The sequence below is a fragment of the Loxodonta africana genome, chromosome 22, assembly GCF_030014295.1.
Source record: "Loxodonta africana isolate mLoxAfr1 chromosome 22, mLoxAfr1.hap2, whole genome shotgun sequence".
Lineage (NCBI taxonomy): Eukaryota > Metazoa > Chordata > Mammalia > Proboscidea > Elephantidae > Loxodonta > Loxodonta africana.
Window position 1 is genome coordinate 73,590,703 of NC_087363.1, and position 24,146 is coordinate 73,614,848.

The 24,146-nt window shown below is 38.3% G+C and overlaps 1 protein-coding gene across 14 annotated transcripts in view; it reads right to left on the minus strand.

Moving 5' to 3' along the window:
* The window catches only part of LMBR1 (limb development membrane protein 1), a 252,099-nt gene that overhangs the window by 64,020 nt on the left and 163,933 nt on the right, over positions 1-24,146 (minus strand). For 13 of the 14 annotated variants that reach the window (XM_064275133.1, XM_064275132.1, XM_023539811.2 and 10 more), the window contains 4 exons: positions 15,575-15,701; positions 15,057-15,125; positions 14,051-14,115; positions 11,030-11,102 (listed from right to left, as the gene is read on the minus strand). In XM_064275133.1, the coding sequence (XP_064131203.1) occupies positions 11,030-11,102; positions 14,051-14,115; positions 15,057-15,125; positions 15,575-15,701 (334 nt within the window). The remainder of the gene's footprint in view (positions 1-11,029; positions 11,103-14,050; positions 14,116-15,056; positions 15,126-15,574; positions 15,702-24,146) is intronic. The other variant, XM_064275129.1, reaches the window with a different exon arrangement.

Sequence of the window (24,146 nt, forward strand, 5' to 3'; positions counted from 1 at the left end):
TCTTCTTCAGTCATCCTTATTCACTGTCCACTTTTTGCATGTATATGAGGTGACTGAAAATATCATGGTTTGGGTCACTCTCAACACTTTAAAAAGGTCTTTTGCCCAGAATTAATGGTCTGACTGAGACTGGAAGGACCCCAGTGGTCATGGCCCCCAGACCTTCTGTTGGCCCAGGACAGGAACCATTCCCGAAGCCAACTCTTCAGACAGGGATTGGACTGGACAATGGGTTGGAAAGGGATGCTGGTGAGGAGTGAGCTTCCTGGATCAGGTGCACACTTGAGACTATGTTGGCATCTCCTGCCTGGAGGGGAGATGAGAGGGTGGAGGGGGTTAGCAAAAAAAAAAAAAAAGTTAGAAGCTGGTGAAAAAGACACGAAAAGAGAGAGTGGAGGGAGAGGGCAAGCTGTCTCATTAAAAAAAAAAAAAAAAAATTAGGGGGAGAGTAATTGGGAGTGTGTAGAAAGGTGTATATGGGTTTTTGTGTGAGAGACCGACTTGATTTGTAAACTTTCATTTAAAGCACAATAAAAATTATTTTTTTAAAAAAAGGTCTTTTGCAGCAGATTTGCCCAATCCAATATGTCGTTTGGTTTCCTGACTGCTGCTTCCATGGCTGTTGATTGTGTCTTTTCTTCATTTATCATGATGTTGCTTATTGGTCCAGTTGTGAGGATTTTTGTCTTCTTTATGTTGAGGTGTAATCCATACTGAAGGCTGTGGTCTTTGATCTTCATTAGTAAGTGCTTCAAGTCCTCTTCACTTTCAGCAAGCAAGGCTATGTCATCTGCATATCGCAGGTTGCTAATGAGCCTTCCTCCAATCCTGATGCAGTGTTTTTCTTCACGTAGTCCAGTTTCTCAGATTATTTGCTCAGCGTACAGATTTAATAATGACACACATCTTTCCTGACTTTAAACCACAGAGTGCCCCTTGTTCTGTTTGAACGACTGCCTCTTGGTCTATGTACAGGTTCCTCATGAGTACAATTAAATGTTCAGGAATTCCCCATTCTTCACAAAATTATCCACAATTTATTATGATCCACACAGTTGAATGCCTTTGCATAGTCAAAAAAACACATAGAAATATCTTTCTGGTATTCTCTGCTTTCAGCCAAGATCCATCTGATATCAGCAACGATATTCCTAGTTCCACGTCCTCTTTTGAATCGGCTTCAATTTCTGGAAGTTCTCTGTCAAGGTACCGCTACAAGCACTTTTGAAAGATCTTCAGCAAAAGTTTGCTTGTGTGTGATATTAATGATATTGTTCAATACTTTCTGAATTCTGATGGATCACCTTTCTTTGGAATGGGCACAAATACGGATCTCCTCCAGTTGGTTGGCCAGGGGCTGTCTTCCAAATTTCTTGACACAGACAAGTGAGCACCTCACGTGCTGCATCTGTTTGTTGAAACATCTCAATTTTGTACTCCATCAATTCCTGAAGCCTTGTTTTTCACCATTCCTTTCAGCGCAGCTTGGGCTTCTTCCTTCAGTACCATCAGTTCTTGATCATACACTACCACTGAAATGGTTGAACATCAATATATGCTTTTTGGTATAATGACTCTGTGTATTCCTTCCATCTTCTTTTGATGCTTCCTGTATCATTTAATATTTTCCCCATAAAATCCTTCAATATTACAACTGAAGGCTTGAATTTTTTTTTCTCTTCTTTCAGCTTAAGAAATTCTGAGCATGTTCTTTCTTTTGGTTTTCTAATGTCAGGTATTTGTACATTTCATTACAATACTTTACTGTCTTCTCAAGCTGCCCTTTGAAATCTTCTGTTTAGCTCTTTTACCTCATCATTTCTTCGGTTGGCTTTAGCTACTCGATATTCAAGAGTAAGTTTCAGAGTCTCTACTGACATCCATCTTGGTCTTTTCTTTCTTTCCAGTCTTTTTAATGACCTCTTGCTTTCTTCATGTATGATGTCCTTGATGTCATTCCACTACTCGTCTGGTCTTTGATCATCAGTGTTCAATGCATCAAATCCATTCTTGAGATTGTCTCTAAATTCAGGTGGGATATATTCAAGGTAATATTTTGGCTCTTGTGGACTTGCTTAATTTTCATAAGCTTCAACTCAGACTTGCATATGAGCAATTGATGGTCTGTTCCAGTTGGCCCCTGGCCTTCTTCTGACTGATGATATTGAGCTTCTCCATTGTCTCTTTCCACAGATGTAATTGATTTGAGTTCTGTGTTTTCCATCTGATGAGGTCCACATGTATAGTCACTGTTTTTTTTTTGAAAAAAAATATTTGCAATGAATATATTACTGGTCTTGCAAAATTCTATCATGCGATCTCCAGCATCAGTTCTATCACCAAGGCCATATTTTTCAATTACCAATCTGTCTTCTTTGTCTCCAACTTTCATATTTCAATCTCCAGTAATTATCAATGCATCTTGATTACATGCTTGATCAATTTAAGACTGCGGAAGTTGGTAAAAATCTTCAATTTCCTTATCTTTGGCATTAGTGGTGGTGCACAAATTCGAATAATAGTAGTAGTAACTGGTCTTCCTTGTACCCTTACCCATGCCATCAACTCAATTCCGACTCATATCATATAGCTAACAGTGTTGTATTTCAGGATAGATCTTGAAATGTTTTTTTGATGATGAATGTGACGCCGTTCCTCTTCACTTTGTCATTCCCAGCATAGTAGACCATACGATTGTCTGATTCAAAATGGCCAATATCAGTCCATTTTAGCTCACCAATGCCTAGGATATTCATCTTTATGTGGTCCACTTCATTTCTGATGACTTCCAATTTTCTTAGTCATACTTTGTAAATTCCATGTCGCTATTATTGATAGATGTTTGTAGCTGTTTCTTCTCATTTTGAGTTGTGCCACCTCAGCAAATGAAAGTCTTGAAAGCTTGACTCCACCCACATCATTAAGGTTGACTGTACTTTGAGGAGGCAGCTCCTCCCCAGTTGTATGCTGAGTGCCTTCTAAGCTGAGGGGCTCATCTTCCAGCACTATACCAGACAGTGTTCCCCTCTTATTCATAAGGTTGGTTCTCACTGGCCAATTTTCTCAGAAGTAGACCACCAGGTCCTTCTTCCTAGTCTGTCGTAGGCTGGAAGCTCCGCTGAAACCTGTCCACCATGGATGACCCTCCTGGTATTTGAAATACCGGTGGCATAGTTTCTAACATCAAACAACACATGAGCCACTATAGGATGGCAAACTGACAGACGAGTGGGGTTTTCAGACGTAACATTTTTTTTTCCATTTATTTTTCTCAATTATTAAAAAAAAAATAGACACTGTATTAAAAAAAAAGATAAAATAACTTACTATCAAGGTGAAAATAGTGTCTAACAGAGTTGAATTATCACTTTCTAAGGCGCCGATATTTTAAAATGAATTACATTAAAAGAACTGTGAAGATTTTGAACTTAAACAACAAAAAATAGTTTCTATTCATTATGGTACTTCTAAAGTTACCCAGTATACCCACAGGCTATACACACACAAAAGCTAATTATTGCAATTAAAGCTGTTGCATTATTTAAACAAGTTAATGATATACGTAGCTTCTTAATCCTGGGAAGGAATTACAAAAGATTTTCTACCCCAATTAATGTAATGAGCTTTTCTGTTGGGCTACTCTTCAGGGGTCTTGAAGTAGAAGTGAATCTTGAGTGCTATTATTTCATGGCTGTAACAATATTGCGGGGGGGGGGGGCGGGTAGAAATCACCTTATTTCAGCTTCATTACTAACATCCTAGTCCACACGGTCCTCCTGTTCCCTCAGTCTTGGCATATCCTCAGAGGTCTTTATTATGCGTAAACACTCTCTCCATGTGATTCTTTTACCTTGTCACCAAATTTTACTTCTCCTTCCTTCTTCACCTGAATAGTGAAATGACAACTCTCCCTCATGCATTCTTCATTTATTTATTTACTCAAGCAACAAATATTTACTGAGTTTGGTTTTGGTTTTTTTGGATCCACTATAAGTCTGGTAATATTTTGGGATTGAGAATACAGAAGAGACCTAACAAATACCCTTGCCACTGTGGAGTTTATTCTGGTGTAAGAAGACAAACAATATATGAAAAATAAAATAGTATGTCAGATAGTGGAAAGCAGAAAAGGGGGAAAGGAGAGCCAAGGTGAAGAGTGGCTTAGTAATTTTAAATCAGTAGTCACAAAGCCAACTCCTATAGTATGGGAAAGCTCACAGAGAAGTAACCTTTAAGGAAAGACTGGAAAGACATGAAGCCTAAGGAAAAAGTACAAATGCTCTGAGGTGAGAGGGTACTAGCTAAGAGTGCTGGCAAGGAGTCCACTTTGCCAGACTGCAATGAAAAGTCATAAAAGATGAAGGTGGGGATGGGGGCCACTTTAAGGACTTTGGCTTTTATTCAGGTCGAAATAGGAAGCCATTGGAAGCGTTTGAGAAAATAAGTGATGAGATCTGACTTAGATTTTCAAAGGCTGTCTCCAACTTGCAAGGCTGAGAGTAGATGCATGGAGGCCAGTCAGGAAACTACTGCAAGAATCTAATCCAGAGGTGACTGTTCCTAAATACAGGGTGGAATCTGTGGAGAAGGTAAGAAGTGGTAAGATACACTTTGAAGCTAGAGCCAACAGGATTCGCTGATAGAATCCATATAGGAATTAAGAGAAAGAGACTACAAGGACTTGCCAGACACAGGTAAGCTATAATAGAAGCAGAATTCAGGAGTAAGGTCTTGAGTTTGATTTTGGACATAATATGTTTAAGACACCTATCAGACACTGAAAGGAAAGTGTCAACTAGACAGTTGGATCTTTAAGTCTGGAGTTCAGAGGAGGGGTCAGCAGCACAGAGATGGTGTTTAAAGCCATGAGACCAACAGTGTGACTGTCAATAGAGAAGAGCTTAGGGACTTGAGGCATGAGGTGCTGCAGTGTGAAGAAATTATGAGCACAAAGAAAAATCAGAAAAGTAGATTAAGAAAAAGCAATCCATTAAATAAAAGGACCAGGAGAGTGGTGAACTGAAAATCAAGTAGAATAAAAAATATTTCACAGAGGAAGTAATGTAAGATGAGAGCTGTGAAGGCAATGGACAACTTGACAATAGCATTTGGGTCACGTAAGGGAGGTGTGATGGCTAAGGTTGTGTGTCAACTTGGCTGGACCATGATTCTCAGTCGTCTGGCAGTTATAATATAGTTTGGTAGCTATGTAATGATGTAATCACCTCCATAATGAGATCTGATATAATGTAATCACCTCCATGCTGAGATTTGTTATGAGCAGCCAATTAGCTGAAAGAGAGTTTCCTTGGAGGTGTGGCCTCCATCCAACATAGGTGGACTTTCTGGCAAAGCTCACTGGCTTTTGCTCACTCTGGATCCTGCAGCTGGCTCCTGTTTGTCTGGCCTCCAGTTCTTGGGGCTTGAGCTGGCAACTTACTTGCTGACCTTGGAATCTGTTGGCCTCCGCAGCCTGTGAGCCAGAAGCCTGCTGTATATGACCTGCCGATCTTGGGTTTACCCAAGGTAGCCCCTGCAGCTACCTGAGTCAGGGGAAGCCTCCAGCCTGACCCATGGACTTGGGACTTTCCACCATCTACAACCACATATGCCATTTCCTTGATAGAAATATCTATATATATATTTATACACTGCACTGGTTCTGCTTCTTAGAGGACTCAGCCTAAGGCATGTGTGAGTTCAATACAAAACATGAAGCACAGAACTGAAATCAATGAGTATAAACAACTTTCGGAGGAGTTTTGCTATAAAGAAGAACAATGAAATGAGGTTAAAACCTAGAGAGATAGCTTTCCTTTTACCTACCTACCTACCCTGGAAAAGAATTACAGCATGTATCATATTGATGGAAATGATCCAGTTGGGAAAAAACTGAATACGCAAGAGAGAGGGTAGAATTGCTAGAATTGTGTCCAATTGCTACAGTCGACTGTCCTTGGATAGGTGAGAAGAGATGGAATCCAGTGGAACAGTAAAGGGCTGAATCCACCAGGTGCTCTTTGGAAACTCTGTGGGGCAGTTCCACTCTGTCCTATAGGGTCGTTACGAGTCGGAGCTGACTCAACCGCAATGGTTTTTTTTTTGGATCTTAGCCAGGAGCACAAATAATTCATCCATAGAAACAGGAGAAAAAGGTAGCATATGTGGGAGAAGTTGCAGGTAGGTGAGTACCTATGAAGGAAAAGCTTGTGAAACTTTTCTTATGATTGCTTCTCTTTTCTCAAGAAAATACGAAACAATGTTACCAGTTGAGAGTGAGGATGGTGAAGAAAGTTTGAGGAAAGAGAAGATATAAAATATTTACCTAGGAGAATGGAAAGTAAATTTAAGATAGTGGTCATAAATTTAAAGTAAGACCATGCAGCATGGTCAGTCACCTGAGCAGGTGTGAGTCAGAGAACACAAAAAGTTGGATATAGCCAAGGTTGGAGTTTCACCAAACATGAGTACAAAAAAGTCAAAGGGCAAAAATGGAATTAAGAGTATATGCAAGGGACTGATTATAATGATAGCCCAGGAATTTAACCTGTGTGTTAAGGAAGTAAGGGTATGAGAGAAATGAGAAAAAATAGTAACAAAAAGTTATTAGGATACATAAACGGCGTGTTAAATCTCCATATAGAAGAGCTGCAGAAGATGAAGTACTAGAGGAAGTGAGCTAAAAAAATAAGAGGTGGTGGCTGGAGGCTGGGATGTCTGATTTTGAGATTATGCAAAAATGTTAGTTACTGTTAATTACAGCAAGAACAGAGCCACCACATGACAGAGCAACGCATGCTGGGGAAAGCTAAGTTTCATGGAATCAAAAGGTGAAGGATGAGGATATATAGGTTTTACTGCCGGGTAAACGCTCAGCCCCAACTAGTTCAAGCAGAAAGTTTCAGGAGCTGAGAAAGTTGGGAAATGGGGTCTTGGATGAGGGTGCGCAGAAGCATATGAGGAAGAGGCTCCAAGTGGAGGTGAGGCTGTGTGCTGAAGGACAGGAAAGAGTGGGAGTCTTAGGGGTCTTCCTGTCTCTAGGAACACACAGAACTCCTTCCCTTCTGTTTTTTTTTCAAGTGTTTAAGTGCCGGATAAACTATTTTTGAATTCTTATCCTTTTTTTTTTTTTTTTCTTTTCTTCAGTTAACTAGTCTATGGCTTTGAGCCTTAATCTTAATTTACCTGCATGGAGTCTGGTGCTTAGAAGATGAAAGAGTAGAGGGTAGACTGATAACAAGATGGTTTCTGTATGATATTGATTAACTCACAATAGTATACAGTTTAGCTTTATTTCACTAGCATATTTTATAAAGCAATAGTATTATTAACAAGATCAAAACCTTCCAAAGATTTTAAGAAACTGGCACCATCAAGAGTCAAATAGGAACAATGGAGAGGTCACAGTCATACATTCCATCATAAACCTATACAGATATTTTAAAAATCTGGCATGAAAATCCAACTCCAGTAATATAATAATTATCACAATAAGTCATATTACCCTTCTTAAAAAATGTTATTTTCATAATAAAGCAATTCTTCATATTGTTTAAGTATCATGTTTTTTCAGATAATGGTAAAACTGAGCACAGAGCAAACCATACAGATGCCCCAAAGATGACTGTGATATGCATCACACATCCCAACACACATTAGGAAAAGCTTACTCTACATTTCATTAGCAAAATACCAGGTTTTTAATATTCTATCACCAAGAATTCTGGTGATAAGTCAGCACTGTTATTTATATTTTCCAATAAAATAATTTACTCTCACTCTGCAATTCCTTTTAATAGCCCAGAGTAAAAAAACTAAAACTCTACTTTTTTTGTTTATACATTGTTTTTTATAACTTAAATATTGCCATTCTTAATCTATATTTGTAAAATATAGATTTTCCCCCCATAAAGCCATTTATGATATCTCATAACACAAACTCTCTAGCCTATTATTGTTCACCTGAAGTAGTCCACAATGGCTAAGCAACAGCAAACAGCAAAATCATAACAATTATCCTAACATATTAAGGAGCTTCACTGAAAAGATTTTAAGGACAACGTACCAAACGGAAGTCATGAACAATGACTCCTAAAATGGTGTAAAATAAAATTATATTTAGCATTAGCTATCATATCATTCTTACCCCTCTCCAGATACAAACCGTCTCTTCCCTACCAACATTTCTGTACTAGTCGGGATGCTCGGCTTACTTTAGCTTGACTTATTTTGTAACAGATTTAGCCTTCTGGTAAGTATTTCCTTTCTAACTTCTTCAGATATAATGACCCACTTTTACATTTGAGGAGCCTAAAGGATTTACAAAGATTTTGGAAAAATTTTTTTTCCTACTCAGTAAGGGAAAGGTGAGGAAAGTCTACGTTTTTGTTTCTGTTGATTAGGTTTACTTCACATTCCTTAATTCATGGAGCACTATATTTTGCCCTTCCTGGATATTAAATCCTGATTTATAAAATAAACAGCATATACTTCAGGCTAAAACGCAATCCCGCACCACAGCAAACAGGTTGATATTTAATTCTTCCTAATTCAGGCATGTTTATTCCGTAATAGCACAATTATCTAAATACAACAAATCTGTTATGTTTAACAAAGTGTTATAAAGCTGACAGTATTGGCTAAAGTTTATAATTCTGAAATTAAATAGACTTAAATATGAAAGCTGCTTTAACTAACTTACAAGATGAAAGATGGCATGGATTGAATTGTATGCCTCTAAAATGTATCAATTTTGCTAGGCCATGATGCCCAGTACTGTGTGATTGTCTACCATTTTGTCAATCTGATGTGATTTTCCTATGTGTTGTAAATCCCACCTCTATGATGTTAATGAGGAAGGATCAGATGCAGTTATGTTAATGAGTCAGGACTTAATCTACGAGATTAGGTTGTATCCTGAGTCAATCTTTTTTGAGATATAAAAGAAAGAAGCGAGCAGAGAGACAACCAGACCTCATATCACCAAGAAAGCAGCGCCAGGAGCACAGCGCAGCCTTTGGACCGGGTCCCCACGCTGAGAAGCTCCTAGACCAGGGGAAGACTGATGACAAGGACCTTCCCTCAGAGCTGAGAGAAAGAGAAGGGCTTCTCCTGGAGCTGGCACCCTGAATTCAGACTTCTAGTCTCCTAAACTGTGAGAAAATAAACTTCTGTTTGTTAAAGCCATCCACTTGTTATATTTCCAGTATAGCAGCATTAGATAACTAAGACAAAAAATATATAGTTCCAATCTAAAAGTTTATCTGTGTCACAGTGCACATTGTTACTGAGAAGGATTCTCTAGAACAGATATAATCTGAAATTCTTTGACCTAAGAAAAGAGCTATAAATGTTATCAACACTTTTGTGTTGATGATTTAATTCACCAGTTGTAATTTAAGAAAGTAGATGGATTTCTTCCTATTTTTAAAATAGTTCATACTTAAAGTAACCTTCATTGTATAGCTACTCTTGAATTATAATTTTGAAATACAGTTAGCTATTAATATTCGGACCTTGGTTGAGGGATTTTTTTCAACATTAAGTACTATGTAAGAGAAAAGAGTGCTGGGTGAGATTCACGAAATTAATTATTTTTTTTATTTACCTATGTAAAAAATGACTAGTAATTGAAAATTGAACTTTAAAATCTTTGACATGCTTACTTGGTTACAACACTCCCAAATAACAAAAGAGTTCCAAAGTCAGGGGAAGCCAGCACAACAGGACTAAGTCAAAAGCTAAGAAGTTTCCTGAATACAAAACACTTGGACAGACGGAGTAACAGGGGCGGAGGTCTGCGGACGATGGTTTCAGGGGACTTCTAGGTCAACTGGCATAACAAAGTTTATTAAGAAAATGTTCTGCATCTCACTTTGGTGAGTGGCGTCTGGGGTCTTAAAAGCTAGGAAGCGGCCACCTAAGATGCATCAATTGGTCCCAACCAACCTGGAGCAAAGGAGAATGAAGAACACCAACGACACAAGGTAGTTATGGGCCCAAGAAACAGAAAGGACCACATCAACCAGAGACTCCATTAGCCTAAGACCAGAAGAACTAGATGGTGCCCAGCTACAAACAATGACTGCCCTGACAGGCAACACAAAAGAGAGTCTCTGATGGAGCAGGAGAAAAGTAGGGGTGCAGAACTCAAATTCTAGTAAAAAGACCAGACTACTGGTCTTACTGAGACTGGAGGGATCCCTGAGGTCATGACCCCTGGATACTCTGTCCCCCAAAACTAAAACCATTCCCAAAGCCAACTCTTCAGACAAAGATTAGAGTGAATTATAAGACACAAAATGGTACTTCTGAAGAGTACGCTTCTTAGGTCATCAAGTAGACACATGAGACTAAATGGGCAGCTCCTGTTCGGAGGCAAGATGAGAAGGCAGAAAGGGACGGGAGCTGGTTAAATGGACACAGGAAATACAGGGTGGAAAAAAGGAGTGTGCTGTCACATTATAGGGAGAACAACTAGGGTCACATAATGATGTGTGTATCAATTTTTGTATGAGAAACTAACTTGAACTGTAAACTTTCACTTAAAGCACAACGAAAAAAAAAAAGAGTTCCAGAGTAAAACGTAATCAAATTTGGCACCTTAGTTACAAAGAAACTACTTTTTGCCATAAAGATTTCAAGAGGAGGGAAATGAAGTAGGGATATTAAAGACAGTAAGACAACATGTAAAGCTGTAAAACCTAAGTTTCTGGGGGTCATAATGCTTAAAATGTACTAAGACTCTGTAACAGAGGTACACCTACCCCCTTACTGGCCAATATCTCAGAACTGAACTGGCCTTGCTAGATTAGAGCTAACTTCAGTCAGGGTGAAAGACTGTAGCTTTACCAAAATGCCTCTAATCTTAGGCAAACCTTTCTTCCTCTGGGAAGTTCACATGTTACTGTTAAGTCTTGACCTCTTACAATAGCACAAGACACTGAAAGATTTATTATTTTTCCCCTCAATTACCTTTTTTGAATTAAATATTTTTAAATTCTGGTCTAAATATACATTATCCACATACCATTTAGTCGTCTCTGGAGTGCTTCTTCCTCTAGGGTAATAATATAAATTTGTTCATCCAAGTCTTCAAGAATCTAAATTTAAAAATAAAACTATTCAATAATACAACTAGCACCTATGAGAATGTTACAGGTTATTTGGTCTAATTATTTACATAACACGGTCATTCAAATCACTAAGAACTCAAAATAAAAATGCTCAAATTATTCTATTCACAAATTAAGAAAATTATTTTAATATGTAGTTAAACACACCAAAAGTTATCACAAAAAGACTATGTGCATTTAAATTGGACCCTTTTAAAGTGTGAAGGATAAACTAAAGAGCACTGCAGCTCTGTCAATGGCGACCGAATACACGAATTTCAAATAACCACAAGTTAGACACGGTGATACTTTTCTGTGCTGCATGTTAGAGCTGGAAGGAGCAGATAATTCACTCCAGCACTTGTCTTCTTATTTATATTTACCTACATAATGTCCAAAACAAGAAATGCATACACTAAATCACTACCACGTAAATACTTTCCATTTACATCTCTTTATATAAAATATTCAAATATTAACATCAGTATTGTCAAAATTATCCTATAAACAAAATCCCTAGAGAAATGACATGCTTAAATATAAACCACTCACCATCAAGCCATACAAGTCTAGTTCAAAACAAAAGACACTCATCAATTATCAACGTATATTACCTTACACTGTCTTCAAAATTAATAAAACCTTAAATTTGTTTAATTCTAGCTTTGTTAACATAGCTGTCCTTCTGCAAGAAGATCCTTGCTCTAGGAAAAATTTAAAAGAATCCCAGAGCTGATATCAATGTTTTGTATCAAACCCAAATTACTTATTCCTTGCAAAAAAAAAAGGGGGGGCTAGGAGTTAGTAGACAAAAGGACAGAGACCCTATATATGAATATTCTTTTAGTTCCCTGATAAGGTATTTTCAGAAAACAGATTATCAAATTATACAATCCATTAAAAAAAAAAATTTTTTTTTTTTATCAGGCATCAGAAAACCCTAGTGGTGTAGTGGTTAAGTGCTACGGCTGCTAACCAAGGGGTTGGCAGTTCGAATCTGCCAGGCGCTCCTTGGAAACTCTATGGGGTAGTTCTACTCTGTCTTATAGGGTTGCTATGAGTCGGAATCGACTCAACGGCACTGGGTTTGGTTTTTTGGTTTTATCAGGCATCATATTTATATAATTTATACAAAATTTATTAAAAGCAATAATTCCTAATCTTTTGACAAATATTTTGGTCTATTATGGTCTATCACTGAACTAGTCACTGGGTATGCATATGATCTCTACCTTTATGAAGCCTAAAATCTGGAGAGAAAAATATAAATAATGAAACAGGAAATGAAATGAATAATAAACATATAAATAATTACAAAGAATGATCATCCTTTGAGGGTACAGTTACTGGGTAGAAAGAAAGGAGACGGGGAGACCCACTTCAATAGGCTAGCCAGTGAAGGACTCTCTGAGGAGTTAACTTTTCAACTGAAAAGAGCCAGTCATGTGTCAGAATGTGTGAAGGCTCTAAGGTGGGAAAGCACTTGCTACATTGCTGGGACTGACTGGAATGTAATGAATTAAGGGGACAGGAACTCAAGATGGAGGTGGAGAGATAGACACCATGCCTTTGTGGGACATAAGAAGTCCCCCTTCCCCCCAACAATGGTTCGCATCACATTCTACTATTTGGATCAGAACTGACAATTTTTGCTTTTACTAAAGTCTGTTGTCTGTTGTCAGGTGCCATCGAGTTGATTCTGACTCACAGAGACTCCATGTGATAGAGCAGAACTGTCCCACAGGGTTTTCTGGGATGTAATATCTGCAAGAGCAGATGGCCCGGACTTTCTCCCATGGAGCCTCTGGGAGGATTTGAACTGCCAACCTTTCAGTTAGCAGCCAAGCCTTGCACCACCAGGGCTCCTTTCTTAAAGTCTAACACGTACAGAATGATTTTGTCTTGCTGTACCAATTGTCCAATAAATACTTTTCAGCATAGGTATGTTTTATGTGTGAAGAAATGACAATATGACTGGCATACAGATATTCTTCAATGTGTGGAGGGAGGCACTCTGCATGTGCCAGGCACTGTTAGGTGCATCCATGCGTCATCTTCCTTGATTTCTACAACCCAGTGAAGAACAGACTGTTATCATCTGCAAGGTTTAGCAAAGAAAATGATTTGCCTTTCAAAGCCTATGCTCTTAATCACTAAGGGCTAACAGGGACTTAAATATGGGTAAGACATGGTCCTTGGCCTCAAATACGTCATAGTAAAGTGAAGCAGAAGAGACAGATGAATCCAAAAATAATTATAAAATTAAAATTAATGTCATAACTGAGGCCTAAATAAAATGTTCCAAAAGTTGAGGAAGAAAAATTACTTCTGGTTGAAGAGAAAAACAACTTTGATAAGTTTTCTTGACGGTAGTAGCATTTGACCTGATTTTTAAAACAGCTTAATTAACAGAAAAAAAAAAAAAAAAAGTTAAGGACATTTCAATCAAAGGAGCTATTTGCAGATTATGAAATACATGATAAAATAGCTGGAAGCCAAAGAAACAGCCAAATTATTAAAACTACTAATTAAAGATTATTTTAAAATGAATATTTGGTATTTCTGAGCTTACAAGGAAAGTATAATTTAATCAGTCAAGATCTGATATGCAGGAAAGTTTTCAGAAACGTAATAGAATTACTATTTGCTATAAGGTACAGATACCTAAAATATCGTAAATATATACAAATTTTGTCTTAAAATTTGCTAGAAGAATTTTTACCTGAATGCCTACAGTTAATATTTTTAAAGAAACAATAAATTTGATTTCTGAGTATGAAAGTGATTAAAATAAAAACAACGGCAACAACGATTTGGGTCATCGGCTCACAAAAATATTCTTGTTATGATTCTAAATACTAGCCCATAATTTAAAAGATACTCAAATGCAACCTCATGTATTTAATAAACAAAATGATTTATAATGAAGTACTTACTGTTGGCTTCACTAACAACTGACCCATTACTGTAAACATACGGGAAAGACCAACTGGTGTACACACTGCAGAAAAAAGATGACCCACAGAGAGAAAATTATATTTCAGAGTTAGGACAGATAAACTACTAGTCATTAGAATGAAACAAACTCAAAGATTATCCTTTTAAGAAAATTCTTATCTCAAATTTAGATTTTCTCAGTGCTTTGTGACGCTGCTCTTCAATTTCATCCATAAAGAAGCTAGGTAGGTACTGCTATATTTAGTAAAAAGTACCTGAAGACGAAAGAAGGCTTAGAATAGTCACGATTCTAGTAGCACAATAATAATAAACATTAGATTAAGAGAAAAAGAAGAACACCAAGTAAAGAACAGTTAAAACTTCAAGCAGTTATTTATTTGAGAATGAGACAAACCAAAAACCAAACCCGCTGCCGTCGAGTCGATTCCAACTCACAGCAACCCTACAGGTCAGAGCTGAATGCCCTGTAGGGTTTCCAAGGAGTAGCTGGTAGATTTGAACTACCGACCTTTTGGTTACAGCCTGAGCTCTTAACCACTTCTCTAAAAGTGACAACTATAATTTCAAGTCCTTTTATCTGCATTTACCTACTTACAATATCTCTGAGATACATGTTGACGCATCAAGTAAAACAAAACATACTGTGAACTAAAATCTATAAACTTGTCGCGCAGACTTCTACCATCACCGTGCAAAAGCGGAATCTAGCACTGTGAGGGGTGACGGTGGGTGTGTGTGAGTTACGTGGGTGTCTCTCTCCAGGCCCATGGAAGAGCCTTTCCTTAGAGAACACCAAAAGTATCTTAATATCCCAGGGTTTCACTGTATCAACATTTATCTTGAACAATAAAAAATGTTAAGGGCCAACTTCAAAAAAAAATCTTCAAGCTGTTCAGTAATCTCATCAGGAAACCTGCCCGTGATTTTCTGGAATACAGGACAACTCTACTTTCCTATCAATATTAAGTTGGAAAAAATACTTACAGAGAAGTAACAAACATCCCATCAATGATATACAGGAATATAAATAGGGTAGGTAAAACTCCCAGAGATCTACAAAAAAATTAAATATATTTTAATATATTCAAAACTCAAAATACCATGCATTAAGGTGTAGACTGACTATACCTTAATGCACAGTCTCTATCGTAAGGTACAGTAAACATCACAACTGCCAACTTGAGTCTACCGAACCATACAATTTGAATTCACTGATTTATTGTTAAATCACACAAGAGAAAGATCTGAAAAAGCCTCCATGGAAATTTTAAGAACAGAAACCAATTAACAACAAACAAAAAAGGAAACGCTGCTTGCTTATACTGCAGATGAACATCCATTTTTTTCCATAAACATGCCTAAGGATCCCTTAGTTCTATAAATGAACATCAAGAGTTAGCTACACCAAGAATTATTAAAATATTTTACAAAAGTGAATGCGTAACTATATCCCAAGGCCCAGCCTCCGCTGGAGAAGCCAGCTGAAACGAGGAATCCCCTACCGTATAAAGACTCCATGCTTGCAGCATCGTTGTCAATGAGTGCGGAAGCTACCCAGACTATTCCAAGAATAAGCAGTGCGAGAAGAATGAGCATGACCAGAGTTTCTAAAATGCGAGCTCGGATTCCCTGAAAAATAATAATTGAAAATTTCAGAATTTTATTTTATCTGAAGAATAATTAGGTTTCTGCCTATATGAAGCATAAAATAATTCTTTGTAAAGGAAGTTTATTTTTACTAACAAACATATAAAATGCTTACAGTTTATAAGGTTTAGACTGACTTTCAAAATTATGGAAAATGGTATTAAGTCTGGAATATAATTTTTTAATTATTTATAAGAATAATCTTTGCAGAGCCATTATAAATAGTTACTTTTCTAATGCTTTCCACCATGAAAGCAGATAAAGGCATTTTTATCTGTGATTCCAATCGAGGGAAGATGAGGTTAATTATGACATACACCCAAACAGTTTAGTGAACATTAAACTTGGTAAAAGCACAATGCGCCAATTTACTTGGGAACACAATTTTCTATTATAAGAATTCAAAATAGCTCTTCACAGCCTACAGAGCCCTCAAGTGTACAGCTGAAGAACTGCTCTTTTGAATCCCAACACTATAAATTTAGAAATATTATTTACATGAATTTATAGCATTCCTTTCTTCACTTTAGATATCATGAAGTCAGAATATAATAAACAATCATTATGTACAATTTTGTTTTAAGTGTAAAACAAATTCTGACCTTATGACCAAATCAGGGATCAGATTTTATTCTTAAAAACCACTGGACAAAGCATGAAAAGAAACTTTCCTGTACTCCTGAGGAGTCACCAAATAACCATCAGTACTAAATTTAAATGATCATCTAACTAACATATCAGTAATCTATAATATCTAACATAACAAACAATAAAATTTAAGTGTATCATGTCTCCCAAAAGATCAAGGTAATCTTTCTTTTCACATTAAAAATAGTTTAAAGGTATGAGTTATAAATGAAGACCCAAAACACATATTTCAATTCTGCTACTAAATATTACTGAAAACACAACTTTTTCTAATTTCTAAAATAAAGAAATAGGTTGTTACTTAAATCAAAGCACCTCAGTTCCTCAAATTCCATAGAGAGGAAAAGGAATGTCCTGAAATCGTGGCTACGTGCTCCCAGCCCTAGCTGGTAACCTCAGAGCCGCAGTGGCCTTTTCTTACTAGTTCCTTAACATGTATCAGTCTTACCAAAGGGCTGCTCTCCGGAGGTTTAAAATACTTCTTCAAATATGGAAGTTATTTCACCGTAAATGTTCACAGCAAGGGAGGCCAGTGAACCAGAACGAGTTAGGCTTGTACTTTATTCATAAGATCGAACAGTAGCTATTACTCAAGTGAGATGAAATAGGAAAAGTCACAAAATACACTACCAGAAAACAGACTTGTACTCTCCTGAAGAGCCTTCTGAGCTTCTACTTCACAACTTTCAAATTATTCGGGTAACAAACAGGATGTCCATCACCTTTTTAACAATGATTTCTTCACTCTTCCTTTCTTCTTTTCTCTCTCCCTCCCCTTCTTTCTCCCTCTCTCCTTTCCCTTCCTTTTCCCCTTCTTCCCTCCTTCCATCTCTCTAAGCATGTCTTTTTTTAATTACAAATAAAATATTACATAGGAAGTTTACACATAGAACAGGTAAAAAGAGTAGGTGCTCAGGCGTGTATGTGTTATACCCCCTCGGCTTTTTCCTTGTCTCTGACTGGCAAATCCTCCCTGCCTCCAACTAGCCCGTAAGGAATATACGAGCTAAACGGTACGGCTCCCAAAACACGTAACACCCATATTTTACGTGTTATGATGTATGAGCTAACGGTAAGGTTCCTTGGAACAATTTGAAATTCACTGTCAAAAACATATGAGTACTGTAAGTTTTTAAGTAATATGTGCTATAACATAATGATGATATTAAATAATTATAATAATGTAATAAGTTTAAGCACTATAATAACAACATATGTTTGGGAATCAATCAACGTAAGACTTACACACTTCCTCTGATTTTTGGTAAGATTTAACAAAATTTAAACAAATTAAATTTTTCTTCAAATATGCTTCCTCTGTGGGTTAAGTCAAGGAGCCCTGGCGGCACAACAGTTAAGCACTCAAACGCTAACAGAAATGTTGGTGGTTCGAACCCACCAGCCATTACACAGGAGAAAGAGGTGACAGTCTGCTTCTGTAAAGATTACAGCCTTGGAAACCCCACGGGGCAGTTCTACTCTTTCCTATCGTGTCACTGTGAGTCGGAATCGACTGGATGGCAGTGGGTTTTCTGTTTTGTTTTGTTTTGTTTATGATGTCGCCCTCCAAAGCAAAGGTCAGGCAGATTTGCTTGTAGCGCATTACAAATTATTTGGTTATCATAAGCTCAGGTTCCTTCCCTGTGACACAAGCTCAGTGGGGGCACAGCATATACCTGGGGCACCCTGCAGTGCCCCACAGGGCTTGAGGGGCAAGGGCAACGGACACGAACAGGAAGCTCACGCACTTGCTGTGCTGTGGGTGATAAGGCCCTGTCTCTGGCTCAGGAATCTCATGCCCACAGCCAGCATCTGTGAAACTGTGGCAGGCTAACTTGTTAGCTTCCAAATAGAATAAAATCTCAAACCTCACAGTTCTTTACAATTTTTGGTGACAACGATGGAATGCTAGAGACACAACTTTCTGAAAGATCCAAAGGCTCACACAGGTTCAGTTAAGGGGTGTGGGAAGATTCCCCAGGATCTAGTGGCCAATACTCTCACCTATGTGGTAGGCAAGTGGGGAGGGGAGAGATCCCCAACTGCCTGCCTGTCAATACATGCTTATAGGCTGAGCTGTAAAAGGGAGGGCTGAAACAAAGCCCCAGAATGATTGTTTGTAGCTCACTCCATCCTAAGAGGAAGCAGAAAGGGATGTTATCCTGACAATATAACAGCAAGTCCTGTAGCAGCAGCTAAGAGGTAATGTGGCCATAGCTGCTGAGTCAAGCATTTCCCAAAGCTAAAAAAATGATGTCAGGAAGGAGAATACAGAGCTTTGTGGGAACAGAAGACATCAGAAGTTTGGCTGAGCCACAAGCAGTCACTAGGCTGCCAGCAACGGAAAGTGCCCTGCTTACTGGTGTGAATCTCTCTCTTTGTGCTTCCCGGTCCCTTCCTCCCCCTACTCCAACCACAGATGCTTTGGGGTGGAGGAGGGGATTGGAATAAAGCAGAGGTCTTCCAGTCCCTAGGGGGGGATGAAAGCCATACAAAACCATCTGAGTATGCTGGAGGACTTTGGGGAGTTGAGGGACTCAAACTTTTATGGCTCTGTTAGGTACAGGAGCCCAAGTATCCATCCTACCTAGTCCTTCACAAAAGACTGTAAGTGATTACATGTAAGTATTGTTGGTGAACAATGGGGAAGTTTTAGAAATTGAGACAAATATTAGTAATTACATATATAACCATAAGAAGGACCTCTGGTGGTGCAACGGTTGAGCACTCGGCTGCTAACCAAAAGGTTGACAGTTTGAACCCACCAGCAGTTCCTCGGGAGAAAAAGGTGGCAGTCTGCTTCTGTAAAGATTACAACCTTGATGTAAAGATTACAACCTTAAAAACCCTATAGGGCAGTTCTACTCTATCCTACAGGATTGCTATGTGTTGGGATTGACTTGATGGCAACGGGTTTGGTTTTTCGGACATGATAACAAACTAAAATGCAATGCAAAAAATACTTTTGAAAGAGAGGCCATTTAATGATAATAATTCTAAATTATCTTATAAAGAACTAGACATTTAGACAGGAGAAAAGAAAGAGTTAAGGAAAAAAATTTAAATGGGGTCACTTAAAATTATATTTCCTTTTTTACTCTAATACAGAAATTAAATAATGCTATTAGAAACGTAAGGTTATCACTAATAGAATCAAAAGTTATATTATCTTCTGAAATACCAGAAGATATAAAGGAAACAGCCAATATAGTAACAAAAGAAAACAAATATAGTAAAATATTAACAAATATTATAAAATGTACAGAAACAGAGAAGAAAATAAAGTGAAATATATCCACTATAACCAGTGTAAGGAGTGTAGGTTAGGAGGGTAGGTTAGTGGGAGAGGCAATTCCAGGGGCAACAGAAAGGCATTTTACGTCCTTGGTCCCTCACTCCAAGGTGGGTGCGTAAGTACGGGAGCTACTTTCTCCCCCGTGTACCATCTGGTGTCCCACACGTGACCTGGCTCATGGATCTGTTCCTTACGAACTTGCATACACTGCCCTGCAGATACTGCCATACTCTGCCCTGCAGTTCTGGGTGCCTCCAGCCACTCCTGCACCTCACAAGCCAAGTGGGACTTCAAAAACAAAAAAACCAAACCCACTGCCATCACGTCAATTCCAACTCATAGCGACCCTACAGGGTAGAACAGAACTGCCCCATAGAGTTTCCATGGAGCGCCTGGTGGATTCAAACTGCAACCTCTTGGTTAGCACCCGCAGCACTTAGCCATTATGCCACCAGGGTTTCCAGGTGGGACTTCAGTGGTTAAGTGCTACGGCTGCTAACCAAAGGGACTTCAGCGGGCCCAGAAATCCACGCTGCGGGTTTGGGGTAATTACGCAATACTCTGCACTCACTTTTGATTTGAGGGTCACCCTTTCTGGCCTCACCAAATGAACTCAGAGCTCTACACTGAATGACAAAGTTCTCAGTGCTGACACCCCTTATTTCAGTTTGGGAACATCTTGGCTCAGCAGCCACTGCCACAAGCTTTATGACCCGGCTGTGTGACCTGCAGCCTCACTGTTACGCTAACACCCCTGCCTCCTCCCACAAGAAGGGAATAAGCAGCAACCAAAGCCCTATTCGGCCTCCTTAGCAGGCAGGGCAGTTGGGGATCCTTAACTCCCCTCCCTCCTCCACTACTTGGGTGACAGCACTCACTACCAGCTCTGAAGAGTCTTCAGATCACCAAGCCGGGCCTGCAGGGCCCTTGTCCTTCCTCTTCCAGAAAGCCATCTCTGTCAGCATCTCATCTTGGTGCCAAAACTCTCAGGTGTAGGGTTTGATTTTACTCTCCTTCTAAGCACATGAGTCAGAATCGACTCCATGGCAGTAGGTACAAGCAAATAAGCTAGTCTGTTGCTGCTGCATGGATTCTGGCAGAAGATATAAGACTCCTGGGTCAGAAACAAAGAACCTCATCACTCATGGCACAGCACACAGCATGAGCAGCAGGATGTCAATTCCCCTTGCTCCCAAGCCCCTTGGGGTGATACCATGGGCCCAAATGGATATGACACATACAGTGGATTTGTGCAGCAGCTGAAGAACTGTGAGCTTGCAGAATCTACTGCTTTTATACCAAGCAAGCCTGCTCATCCCTCAAGGCTGCTCACTACCAATACCACCCTATCAAGTGGCCTAGGTAAAAAGCAGTCAAGATCTTATATTCTTGGCATAATCAGCAAGAACATGCAGGAATGCTCAGGACCCATGGCACGCTGTCTCTCCCAACACACCTCTCTATCAGTATGTGACTGATCTAGAAGGGGAAAATATTAACAAGAATATATAGGTTCTGGAGAATAATCATAAGGTTGATTTAATACATTAATTCCCTATAGGGAATATGCTTTTAACTACTCAAATAAAATTTACAAAAATCAATTAGACTTTAGGCTATAAAACAATACATCAAATTCTAAAATGCAAATATCTCTCTCTGAATATACAGCATAAACAATAAAGAATATCTGAAAACAATAAATTATCAAAAACTTTAAATTAAAATATGCAAATGTTATTACAGACTAGGAAATAACAAGAACATTTTATCAAACTTACAGCAAAATTTGTACTCTCATACTGAAATGAGTCTTATCATTAAATAAGAAAGGGTAAAAACAAACAAAGCACGCAACTCAAGAATTTGGAAAACAGACCTAAACAAGGCATAATGAAGCAGGCAATTAAAATAAATGCTACAACTACTGAAGAAGAAGAACAAAATGGGAGAAAAGAAAAATAAATCCAAGTGGTGGTTTTTTAAAAACAAGAAAATTTACAAAATTGTCTGGATAGAACAACTGAAAAAATAAAAGAGCAAAAACATAATAGGAATAAGAAAGAGCATAATTAAGACACAGTACATATTTTTAAAATAACAGAAAATCAAGTACAACTCCAACTCTCTGTCAATAAATCTGAAAAAGAAAATGAAATCAGTGGAGTAAGATTCTAGGAAGACATGCTATTCTAAAGCTGACTCAAGAACAAGATAAGAAAACGAAAAAGACCACGAAAACTTTCTTTGAAGAAATTTAAAACATTGAGAAAGAACTAATTTCAATAAAAGTTCTTGGCACAGATGGTTTTACAAGTGATTACTTTAAACCTTAAAATAGCACGGACTTCCCATGCTATTATAGTTTTATTTCAAAAATATTAAGAGCTCCATAAACAATTTTATCAAATTTTAATAAATGTAGCATGTGTGTGCACACACACACATACACACAAACTAAACCACCTGAACATCCAACCGTAAGAGACAGGTTAAATGAATTACGACACATCCATATAATAAAGTATAACCACTGAGCGGGAAATACTTATAATCTCACAGTGTGCACACTATGACCCCATGACCCCATTTAAAAAAAGTACATTAATAAAAGATGGGTAACCAATATTAATAGTCTTATCTCTAGGTATTACTATTATGGAAAATTATTTTCCTTTTATAGCTATGCTTTTATGTGTATTCTCCAAATTTTCTAAAATGGGTGTGTATTATTTAAGTAATTTGAGAACTTTTTTTCTTTAAAAACTGACTTCTAAGAGATTGCATACAAAAGAATAGCTTTTGTTTTTTTAATATCCAAGTTCAGTTTATGAGATAAACAGTAAAATGAACTAGTTGAAAGTCTCTAGCAACAGATTAAAAAAAAAAAAAAATACCCGTTGCTGTCCAGTCAATTCTGATTCATAGCAACCCTATAAGGACAGAGTAGAACTGCCCCATAGAGTTTCCAAGGAGCACCTGGTGGATCTGAACTGCCAATCTTTTGGTTAGCAGCTGTAGCTCTTAACCACTATGCCACCAGGGGTTCCAGCAACAGATTCCCTGGGTTCAAATTCTGCTTCACTGCTTAATGGAAACCAAACCCGTTGCTGTCAATTCCAACTCATAGTGACCCTATAGGACAGAATAGAACTGCTCCATAGGGTTTCCAAAGAGCACTTGGTGGATGTGAACTGCTGACCTTTTGATCAGCAGCTGTAGCTCTTAACTAGTATGCCACCAGGGTTTCCTACTAGCTGTGTAACTTTGAGCAAATTGTTAATCTTCACTGCGCCTCAATTTCCTCCTTTGTAAAATGTGGATACTACTAACACTTCTACCTCACAGGGTTGCTAAGAGAATCAAATGAGTTAATTAATGTATGTAGCATGCTAAGGACAATGTCTGGTGCTTAGTAAGCACAATATCAGGGTTGGCTATAAAAAAACCCCACTGCAATCGAGTCAATTCTGATTCAGAGCGAACCTACAGGACAGAATAGAACCGCCGCATAGGGGTTTCCAAGGCTGTAAATCTTTATGGAAGCAGACTGCCACATCTTTTCCCCCCGGGAGCAGCTGGCGGGTTCAGACCTCTGACCTCTCGGTTAGAGCTGAGCACTTAACCAACCACACCACCACACTCCTGAGGGTAGCTATCATGGCTCAAAGTGTTACCTTTGCTTTTGAAATCTCCAAGGTTTGGCAGGTTCACATGTCACTTGTGTGCCTGCATTAAATTTACACCACCCTCTAGTGCCAATTTATATAACCAGCTTTCCATCTTTGTCACCTACCCTTAGTATACCCGTAAGAAACAATCCCATCTTTCTTGATGTTACGTACTTATCACATTCCCCGACATCATAACATACAAGCTCATAACCTCAAGTCCAATGAACTTAATCTCCATTCTACTATGGCCCCCCATATATGTACTATAGGCAGTCCCCAGATTACGAACGAGATCCATTCTTAACTGTGTCTTTAAGTCAAAATTGTAAGTCAGTCAGAACAGGCACATACAGTTCTTATCTAGCCTTACTCCAGCGCAAAAAAAGGCTGAAAGCCTTTTCAACGATTTAAAAGCTACACATGAAACAAGTGAAGGTGACTGGGATGAAGACTTTGTTGTAAGTAGGGGTTGGTTCAATCGTTTTAAAGTGAGGGCAAACTTACATGACAGTAAAGTGCAAGTACAAGTTTTCTGTAAATCCAACCTTTGAAACCTGGGGACTGCCTGCACCTCCACTCCATCATTTCTCAGGGCTACCTCTAAGATCTCAAACTTTGAAACTGTCCTCTTAGTCCACAACTTCCCATCATTGTCCCAGTCTTTCAGCTCTCTAACCTAGCTCTATATCCTCACCATCATAATGACTATTATGATAGCTCCCTTGATCTCTTTCAAACCTCTCAATCAGCTACCTAAACACTGTAGTGAACCACTGTACTTCAGTGATAATGCAGTATCAATAATATTAC